The following is a 10,852-nucleotide window of genomic DNA, read 5'->3' on the forward strand; positions in this document are numbered from 1 at the left end:
TGTATGTTTTTTTCTACCTAATTATGCATTTTTGGCCTTGTGCGACCTATACTCCGGAGCGACTTATGTATGTTTTTTTCTACCTAATTATGCATTTTTGGCCTTGCGCAACTTATGTATGTTTTTTTCTACCTAATTATACATTTTTGGACTTGTGCGACTTATACTCTGGAGCGACTTATGTATGTTTTTTTCTACCTAATTATGCATTTTTGGTCTTGTGCGACTTATACTCCGGAGCGACTTATGTATGTTTTTTTCTACCTAATTATACATTTTTGGCCTTGTGCGACTTATACTCCGGAGTGACTTATGTATTTTTTTTCTACTAATTATGCATTTTTGGCTTTGCGTGACTTATACTCCGGAGTGACTTATGTATGTTTATTTCTACCTAATTATGCATTTTTGGCGACTTATGTATGTTTTTTTCTACCTAATTATGCATTTTCGGCCTTGCGCGACTTATACTCCAGAGCGACTTATGTATGTTTTTTTTCTATCTAATTATGCATTTTTGGCGACTTATACTCCGAAGCGACTTATGTATGTTTTTTTCTACCTAATTGTGCATTTTTGGCCTTGTGCGACTCATACTCTGGAGTGACTTATGTATGTTTTTTCTACCTAATTATGCATTTTTGGCCTTGTGCGACTTATAGTCCAGAAAATATGATAATAACGGCCATATCCTTTACTGTATATGCTAAATCATAAGGTCTTACAGTGTCGGTCTATGAGAGGATGTCAGAGAAGGAGAGATAGTAGGACAAGAGTACACACACACACACACACACTCACACACACACACACTCTGCCTCCGAGCCGCATCGAGAGCAGCCAGCAAACTCAGACTGAACACTTGGATCTTGGCAGCTGCTCCTGCTTTGTGTCGTTCCGCTTCGGGAGGAAACGAGCACTGGATGTACGACGCTCATTCCACTCACTGATCCTTGGACGTCTTAACACGCTTCCTATGAGGGGACCCAGACCGGACTCGAACGAGAAGGTATGACTCCTGATGTGGGAAATGTTCTTGAACGATTCGCTAGAGTTTTGTTTCCCTTCTGTCATAATAACTTTTATGTATTTGTCATACAATTGTTATTATATTTACTCCTACGTGATCACTAGAGACTGCTTTCCACGTGACAATAAGTAATTGATACGTGATTGACAGACAGCTCACTCGTCGCTAATTAACCTAGCATGTTTTTGGAATGTGGGAAGAAACCGGAGTACCCGAAAAAAAACCCACGCATGCACAGGGAGAACAAACAAACTCCACACAGAGATGTCCGAGGGTGGAATTGAACCCTGGTGTCCTAGCTGTGAGGCCCGCGCATAACCACTCCACCACCATGCAACCATATTTTTATCATTACAGTATAAAAAACCTGTTTACGACCTTGTATTAGAGCCCTCTAGCCATAAAATAACACCCCTATAGTCACTGTTACTCTCCTACCAGCTAATATAGTAGACATTAGCCAGCCTAAGAGAACCACAGAGGTCAGACTTTGTTTGTATCAAGTCAAGCTAACAAAACAGAAAGGAGATAAATTCCACTTTCTGAATGCATGTCTGACTGCACGGTGGGGGAGTGGTTAGCACGCAGGGCTCACAGCTCAGAAACCAGGGTTCAATTCCACCATCTCTGTATTTTGAGTTTGTGACTCCAAATTGTCCATAGGTATGAATGTGAGTGTGAATGGTTGTTTGTCTATATGTGCCCTGTGATTGGCTGGCCACCAGTTCACCCCCCCGCGACCCTGGTGAGGAAAAGCGGTAGAAAATGAATAATTAATTGGAAGGAAAAATGTTGACGTTCTATCAATTCCCTTCAAACGGAACCACAGAGGTCAGACTTTGTTTTGTAACAAGTCAAGCTTAAAAAAGAGAAAGGAGATAAATTCCACTTTCTGAATTAATGTCTGGCTGCACGGTTAGCAAGTGGTTAGCATGCAGGCCTCACAGCTCGGAAACCAGTGTTCAATTCCACCATCTCTGTATGGAGTTTGCGACTCCAAATTGTCTTAGGAACTTTAAATTGTCCACTTACTGACTTATGGTGGCTGAACGGTGGACGAGTGGTTAGCGTGCAGGCCACACAGCTATAAGACCCAAGTTCGATTCCTCTCTTGGTCATCTCTGTGTGAAGTTTGCATGTTCTTTGTGGGTTTTTTCCGGGTACTCCGGTTTTTCTCCCACATTCCAAAAACATGCTAGGTTAATTAGCGACTCCAAATTGTCCATAGGTATGAATGTGAGTGTGAATGGTTGTTTGTCTATATGTGCCCTGTGATTGGCTGGCCACCAGTCCACCCCCCGCGACCCTGGTGAGGAAAAACGGTAGAAAATGAATAATTAATTGGAGGGAAAAATGTTGACGTTCTGTCAATTCCCTTCCAATGGAACCACAGAGGTCAGACTTTGTTTGTATCAAGTCAAGCTAACAAAACAGAAAGGAGATAAATTCTGAATTGATGTCTGGCTGCACGGTGGTCGAGTGGTTAGCATGCAAGGCTCACAGCTCAAAAACCAGGGTTCAATTCCACCATCTCTGTGTGGAGTTTGCGACATGCTAGACTCCAAATTGTCCACTTACTGACTTATGGTGGCTGAACGGTGGTCGAGTGGTTAGCGTGCAGGCCACACAGCTATGTGACCCAAGTTCGATTCCTCTCTTGGTCATCTCTGTATGGAGTTTGCATGTTCTCCTGGGGTTTCTGCGGGTACTCCGGTTTCCTCCCACATTCCACATTCCACATTCCGCTAATTAACCTAGCATGTTTTTGGAATGTGGGAGGAAAACCGGAGTACCCGGAGAAAACCCACGCATGCACGGGGAGAACATGCAAACTCCACACAGAGATGGCCGAGGGTGGAATTGAACCCTGGTCTCCTAGCTGTGAGGTCTGCGCGCTAACCACTCCAATTCAATTCCACCCTCGGTCATCTCTGTGCTAGACTCCAAATTGTCCACTTATTGACTTATGGTGCCTGTACGGTGGATGAGTGGTTAGCGCGTAGGCCACACAGCTAGGAGACCCGAGTTTGATTCCACCTTCAGCCATCTCTGTGTAGAGTTTGCATGTTCTTCCCGTGCATGCGTGGGTTTTTCCGGTTTTCTTCCCACATTCCAAAAAAATGCTAGACTCCAAATTGTCCACTTACTGACTTATGGTGGCTGCACGGTGGTCGAGTGGTTAGCACGCAGGTCACACAGCAAGGAGACCCGAGTTGGATTCCACCATCGGCCATCTCTGTGTGGAGTTTTGCATGTTCTCCCCGTCACCCCCACATTCACAACAAGTGGAACGGTGACTATAGGGGTGTTATTTAATATCTAGAGGGCTCTAATAATGTCTAAAAAAGCAGGTCATAGGCGGGTTTCCTATGCTGTAATTAAGAAAATATTAAATTTATATATACATATGAAATTCTACTTTGGGCCACACAGTCAGGAGATCTGGGGACCTGGGTTCGATTCTCTGTTACATGTTCTCCCCGTACATTCGTGGGTTTTCTGCGGGTACTCCGGTTTCCTCCCACATTCCAAAAACATGCTAGACTCCAAAATTGTCCACTTACTGACTTATGGTGACTGCACGGTGGTTGAGTGGTTAGCATCCAGGCCACACAGCTAGAAGACCCAAGTTCGATTCCACTCTCAGTCATCTCTGTATAGAGTTTTCATGTTCTCCCCGTGCATGTGTGGGTTTTTTTCCGGGTACTCCGGTTTCCTCCCACATTCCAAAAACATGCTAGGTTAATTAGCGACTCCAAATTGTCCATAGGTATGAATGTGAGTGTGAATGGTTGTTTGTCTATATGTGCCCTGTGATTGGCTGGCCACCAGTCCAGGGTGTACCCCGCCTCTCGCCCCAAGACAGCTGGGATAGGCTCCAGCACCCCCACAACACTCATGAGGTTAAGCCGTAGAAAATGAATGAATGGTTTAAAAAGGGCTGCACGGTGGAGAAGTGGGTTGCACATAGGTCTCGCAGCTAGGAGACCCGAGTTCAATTCCCGCTTTGGCCATCTCTGTGTGAAGTTTGCATGTTCTCCCCGTGCATGCGTGGGTTTTTTTTCCGGGTACTCCGGTTTCCTCCCACATTCCAAAAACATGCTAGGTTAATTAGCGACTCCAAATTGTCCATAGGTATGAATGTGAGTGTGAATGGTTGTTTGTCTATATGTGCCCTGTGATTGGCTGGCCACCAGTCCAGGGTGTACCCCGCCTCTCGCCCGAAGACAACTGGGATAGGCTCGTAGAAAATTAATGAACGGTTTAAAAACGGACTGCACGGTGGTCAAGTGGGTTGCACACAGGTCTCGCAGCTAGGAGACCAGAGTTCGATTCCAGCTTCGGCCATCTCTGTGTGGAGTTTTATTGTATATAATTTATAAAAATTCAGCGGTAGCTCAAAAGTGGACAAGGTGGTCCAGAAACCGATTTTATCTTCTGTAGTTGGTGTTGACATCTAAACGGCGTCTTTGTGTTCCTTTGTGTTCCTGATGATGGATGATGTTCCATTTGACCTTCAGACTCCGTGTATTCATGTCATTGTTAATCATATCAATTCTATACATACTAACCAGTCTGGTGGTCTTCGGTGAAGGACACCCGACCCCCCTTGGACTTGGTGACATCATTTTGATCTTCGTTTCTCTTCCAGTCAGCGTTCCATGACAAGGATGGACCAGGACAACTCCACTCTGACGTGTCCCCACTTGGGGATGGAATCTTTTGGGGACACAGGGTTCAGGTTTAGGGGTCATTGATGAAGAAGATAAAAGTCCCGGACTAATGGGAGCTTCTCCGAGGTCAAGCATTAGATCTTCGTACTGTACTTTGTTGTTCTTCTTAGGAACTTTATGGTTGATATCAACACACGCGTGCCCGAAAAGCTGCCATTGCGCCGACCGGAATGGCGCGGTGGTGCAGTGTACCTCGCGTAACCTGGAGGAGATTCCGTCAAATTTACCCAAAGACACAGCGGTCCTCCTGCTTTCATTTAACCGCATCCGACACGTCCCAAAAGATGCCTTCAATGACCTCCACCGTCTCAGGGAACTCGATTTATCCCACAACGTCATCGAAAACTTGGAAGCGGGAGCATTCCAAGGAATTTCTGATCGTTTAAGGACTTTGGATCTTTCAAATAATCATCTCAGCAGTTTACCCAAGGAAACGTTCTCCAAGCTCCACGCCCGAGTTCGCTTGTCCAACAACCCCTGGCACTGCGAGTGCTCCTTACAGGAGGTCCTAAGGGAACTGAGACTCGACCCCGAGACGGTCAACGACGTGATCTGCTTCACGTCCGTTCAGGAGGAGTACATCGGGCAGCCGGTGATCCAGGTCCTGGATTCGGGTATCAACTTTTGTAACTTTCACCAGAAGACAACGGACGTAGCGATGTTTGTAGCCATGTTCTGCTGGTTCTCCATGGTGACCGCTTACATCATCTACTACATCCGGCACAACCAGGAGGACGCCAGGAGGCACATGGAGTACCTCAAGTCCCTGCCCAGCAGCTCCCGTATCAGCAAGGACTACGATACGGCCAGCAGTGTCTTCTAGAAGATGCGGAATTGAACATACATGAGAGGGCATTCATGCATAAAGATGAAGAGCAAGCGGGGGAACGCATTTGTGGCTTCCAAGTCCTGCTCTGAGATATCATTTTGCACAATGTGTCATAAGTTGCGGTAAAAAAGCCAAAACAATAATTAATTGGAAGGAAAAATGTTGACGTTCTGTCAATTCTCTTCGAAGAGAACCACAGAGGTCAGACTTTGTTTGTATCAAGTCAAGCTAACAAAACAGAAAGGAGATAAATTCCGCTTTCTGAATTGATGTCTGGCTGCACGGTGGGAGAGTGGTTAGCATGCAGGGCTCACAGCTCGGAAACCAGGGTTCAATTCCACCATCTCTGTATGGAGTTTGCGACTCCAAATTGTCTTAGGAACTTTAAATTGTCCACTTACTGACTTATGGTGGCTGCACGGTGGAAGAGTGGTTAGCGTGCAGGCCACACAGCTATGTGACCCAAGTTCGATTCCTCTCTTGGTGATCTCTGTATGGAGTTTGCATGTTCTCCTGGGGTTTCTGCGGGTACTCCGGTTTCCTCCCACATTCCAAAAACATGCTAGGTTAATTAGCGACTCCAAATTGTCCATAGGTATGAATGTGAGTGTGAATGGTTGTTTGTCTATATGTGCCCTGTGATTGGCTGGCCACCAGTCCACCCCCCGCCACCCTGGTGAGGAAAAGCGGTAGAAAATGAATAATTAATTGGAGGGAAAAATGTTGACGTTCTGTCAATTCCCTTCCAACGGAACCACAGAGGTCAGACTTGTTTGTATCAAGTCAAGCTAACAAAAGAGAAAACAGATAAATTCCACTTCTGAATTGATGTCTGGCTGCACGGTGGACAAGTGGTTAGCACGAAGGGCTCACAGCTCGGAAACCAGGGTTCAATTCCACCATCTCTGTGTGGAGTTTACGACATGCTAGACTCCAAATTGTCCACTTACTGACTTATGGTGGCTGCACGGTGGTTGAGTGGTTAGGCCACACAGCCAGGAGTCCCGAGTTCGATTCCACTCTCAGAGTTTGCATGTTCTCCCGGGTTTTCTCCGGGTACTCCGGTTTCCTCCCACATTCCAAAAAAATGCAAGACTCCAAATTGTCCACTTACTGACTTATGGTGGCTGTACGGTGGTCGAGTGGTTAGCGTGTAGGCCACACAGCTATGACACCCAAGTTCGATTCCTTACTGTGAAGTTTGCATGTTCTTTGTGGGTTTTCTCCGGGTACTCCGGTTTCCTCCCACATTCCAAAAACATACAAGACTCCAAATTGTCCACTTATTGACTTATGGTGGCTGCATGGTGGACGAGTGGTTAGGCCACACAGCCAGGAGTCCCGAGTTCGATTCCACTCTCAGAGTTTGCATGTTCTCCCGGGTTTTCTCCGGGTACTCCGGTTTCCTCCCACATTCCAAAAAAATGCAAGACTCCAAATTGTCCACTTACTGACTTATGGTGGCTGTACGGTGGTCGAGTGGTTAGCGTGTAGGCCACACAGCTATGACACCCAAGTTCGATTCCTTACTGTGAAGTTTGCATGTTCTTTGTGGGTTTTCTCCGGGTACTCCGGTTTCCTCCCACATTCCAAAAACATACAAGACTCCAAATTGTCCACTTATTGACTTATGGTGGCTGCATGGTGGACGAGTGGTTAGCGTGTAAGCCACACAGCTATAAGACCCAAGTTTGATTCCACTCTTGGTCATCTCTGTATGTTCTTTGTGGGTTTTCTCCGGGTACTCCGATTTCCTCCCACATTCCAAATGCTACATGCTACGTTAATTAGCGACTCCAAATTGTCCATAGGTATGAATGTGAGTGTGAATGGTTGTTTGTCTATATGTGCCCTGTGATTGGCTGGCCACCAGTCCATGTATTTCCTGGTGAATCCAGTTGTATTGTTAGTCCGAAGTCTAAATATTACAAGAATTCCGAGCACATCTTCACATACATGACGAACGTTAATGTACACAAATCCGGATGTCAAATACTACTACTAAGTACTACTAAGTACTACTAAGTACTACTAAGTACAGCAGAGTGAGAGTGGGGTCATTGTGTTTGTACAAAGTGAGAACACTCAATCCAGCGTGAATGAATACGTTAAGACTCATTTTTCCGCAGTGGCCTCTGAAGTAGTCTTTACTGTACTTTACTGTACTTTTCTGTACTTTACTGTACTGTACTGTCCGGTGTCCTCAACGTACAATCAGCGTCTGCGGGGGAGGTCATTCATCAAAATGCTGACGCAGCGTTTCCGTTGGCAACACGCAGCTAACGTACAGTAGATAGACAGTATTAGCGTGCAGGGGGACGTTCAAAACAACCGCATCCTGTCCGAGTTTTAATCCTCGGGCTGCTGGAAAATGCGATTAATCTCGTCTTCCTGCCACTCTTGGCAGATAAAAATATGAAAAAAAAATATGGCAGCTTTTCTTGGCTTCAGCTAGCGAGTCCTTTGTGTAAATATAATATTTAGGGCAGTTGGATATTTTGTATATGAATATGTTGTCTTAGTATCAGTCCCATTTTGATGTATTTTTAAAATCTTAATAATGTGATTTTATTCATATCATATTTAGACTTTGACGCCAACTTCCAAAAATGTAACTTTATTACATTATTTAGTTTTTTTTATATAATGCAGATTTTTTTTCTTAATATTTTGACTTTATTGTTGTAAAATAAAAATTGTTTTCCCCCAAAATATTAAAATTTTCCTCTCATAATTATGACTTTCTTCATGCAATATTTTTATTTTTATTAATTAATATTTTTATTATATATATATTATATAATTTTATTTATTACATTATTACTTGTTTCCATTGTGACATTTTTTCTCTTAATATTTTGACTTTATTTTCTATTTTGTATTTTTTTTCTTCGCACAGTTATGACTTTATAAATTTATTATTTTGTATTTACTGTATTTTTTTATTCATATTTGAATATTTAATATGTGCCCTGTAATTGGTGAATGAATTAATGAATATTTTGACTTTATTGTTGTAAAAATAAAACATTTTTTATTCATATTTGAACAATATTGGCTTCATATTGGTATGATGTTATTCTTGTAAAATTGTGATTTTTTTTTCCCTCTTAATATTTTGACTTTATTGTTGTAAAATAAAATAAAAAATTCCCCCCCAAATATTTAAATTTTCTTCTCATAATTATGAATTTCTTCCTGTAATATTTTTATTTTATTGCTGTGACATTATTACTTGTTTCACAACCTATTTTTCCATTGTGACTTTTTTATTTTGACTTTATTTTCTATTTTGTATTTTTTTTCTTCGCACAATTATGACTTTATAAATTTATTATTTTGTATTTACTGTATTTTTTTATTCATATTTGAACAATATTGGCCTCATATTGGTATGACGTTATTCTTGTAAATTTGTGAATTTCTTACTCTTAATATTTTGACTTTATTGTTGTCAAATTAAAAAAAATTCCCCGCCAAATATTTTAATTTTCTTCTCATAATTATGACTTTCTTCCTGCAATATTTTCATTTTATTGCTGTGACATTATTACTTTTTTCACAATCTATTTTTCCATTGTTACTTTTTTCCTCTTAATATTTTGACTTTATTTTCTATTTTTTTTCTTCGCACAATTATGACTTTATAAATTCATTATTTTGTATTTACTGTATTTTTTATTCATATTTGAACAATATTGGCCTCATATTGTATGATGTTATTCTTGTAAAATTGTTAATTTCTTCCTCTTAATATTTTGACTTTATTGTTGTAAAATAAAAGGGTTTTTTCCCCAAATATTTCAATTTTCTTCTCAGAATTATTACTTTCTTCCTGCAATATTTTTATTTTATTGCTGTGACATTATTGCTTTCTCCATTGTGACCTTTTTCCTCTTAATATTTTGACTTTATTTTCTATTTTTTATTTTTTTTCTTCGCCCAGTTATGATTTTATAAATTTATTATTTTGTATTTACTGTATTTTTTATTCATATTTGAACAATATTGGCCTCATATTGTATGATGTTATTCTTGTAAAATTGTGATTTTCTTACTCTTAATATGTGCCCTGTAATTGGTGAATGAATGAATGAATATTTTGACTTTATTGTTGTAAAATAACAACTACATTATTACTTGTTTCATAACCTATTTTTCCATTGTGACTTTTTTCTTAATATTTTAATTATTTTGACTTTATTTTTCTTCTTTGTATTTTTTTTCTTCACACAGTTATTTTATAAATTTATTATTCTGTATTTACTGTATTTTTTATTCATATTTGAACACTATTGGCCTCATATTGGTATGACATTATTCTTGTAAAATTGTGAATTTCTTACTCTTAATATTTTGACTTTATTGTCGTAAAATAACAGGGTTTTTTTCCCCCCCAAATATTTCAATTTTCTTCTCATAATTCTGACTTTCTTCCTGCAATATTTTTATTTTATTGTTTTTCAGAGAGGAACAAGGTGTGGTTTAAGAGTAAAGGACAACGTGGCCTTCATGTCCTTGTTGTCAACACAAATGTAATCCGTCCAATTAGATGGAAGCCTGACTCATGTATGACATACTAGATGTTTCTCCATTGGTATTCTTCAGCTAACAAGACCTTGTGGGCTCCTCAAAGGCAAAAACACAGAAAGCACGAGCTTGACAAATGTGTCTGACTGCAAAAAATAATAATAATAATAATAAATACATACAATGACGGCAACATGTAGATGAGACGTTCAGGTTCTTTTCTCTTTCCGGGACAGTGCTGCTGCAGGGAATTAGCCTTTAACTCGGCTTCATTATATAAGTATACTTCATATACATAAGTATACTCTGATGTATACTATTCTTAAAACACCACTTTTTTCTTTCAATATTTTGACTTTATTCATTGTTATTGACTTTAAATTACTGCAGATTTTTTAATTTTTGCTGCTGTTTTTTGTTAAATTATATTTTTATTTTTTGCTTAAAATAATATATTTTTGGAATCTTTTTGTTTTTTGTAAATATGTATTTTTCATGAATGTTTCAACTCTACGCTACTAAAATCCGATTACTTTTTTCTCATAGTACTACATTAGTGTCATAAAATGACAACTTTCTTCTTCTTAGAATACCACTTTTTTCTTTTAATATTTTGAAAAAAAAAATTTTTTATGTCTAAAATATTAATTTCATTCATACTATGTAATACTATGTTAGTCTCATCAAACTGCTCATTTTTTGTTCTTAGAATCCCACTTTTTTCTTTCA

At 40.2% G+C, this 10,852-nt stretch overlaps 1 protein-coding gene across 1 annotated transcript; it reads left to right on the forward strand.

The window, feature by feature from the left end:
- Nucleotides 1–4,813: 4,813 nt before the first annotated feature.
- On the forward strand, nt 4,814–5,623 carry LOC131104565 (leucine-rich repeat-containing protein 3-like). The gene has a single exon (XM_058051879.1). It carries the CDS (start codon nt 4,814–4,816, stop codon nt 5,585–5,587), a length of 774 nt encoding a protein of 257 aa, XP_057907862.1. The 3' UTR covers nt 5,588–5,623.
- Nucleotides 5,624–10,852: the final 5,229 nt, after the last annotated feature.

This window comes from Doryrhamphus excisus, chromosome 16 (genome assembly GCF_030265055.1).
Source record: "Doryrhamphus excisus isolate RoL2022-K1 chromosome 16, RoL_Dexc_1.0, whole genome shotgun sequence".
In the NCBI taxonomy this organism is placed as follows: Eukaryota; Metazoa; Chordata; class Actinopteri; order Syngnathiformes; family Syngnathidae; genus Doryrhamphus; species Doryrhamphus excisus.

What these genes read in the sequence shown, in the direction of transcription:
- LOC131104565 (XM_058051879.1), top strand. Translation starts at nt 4,814, where the DNA reads ATGGGAGCTTCTCCGAGGTCAAGCATTAGATCTTCGTACTGTACTTTG.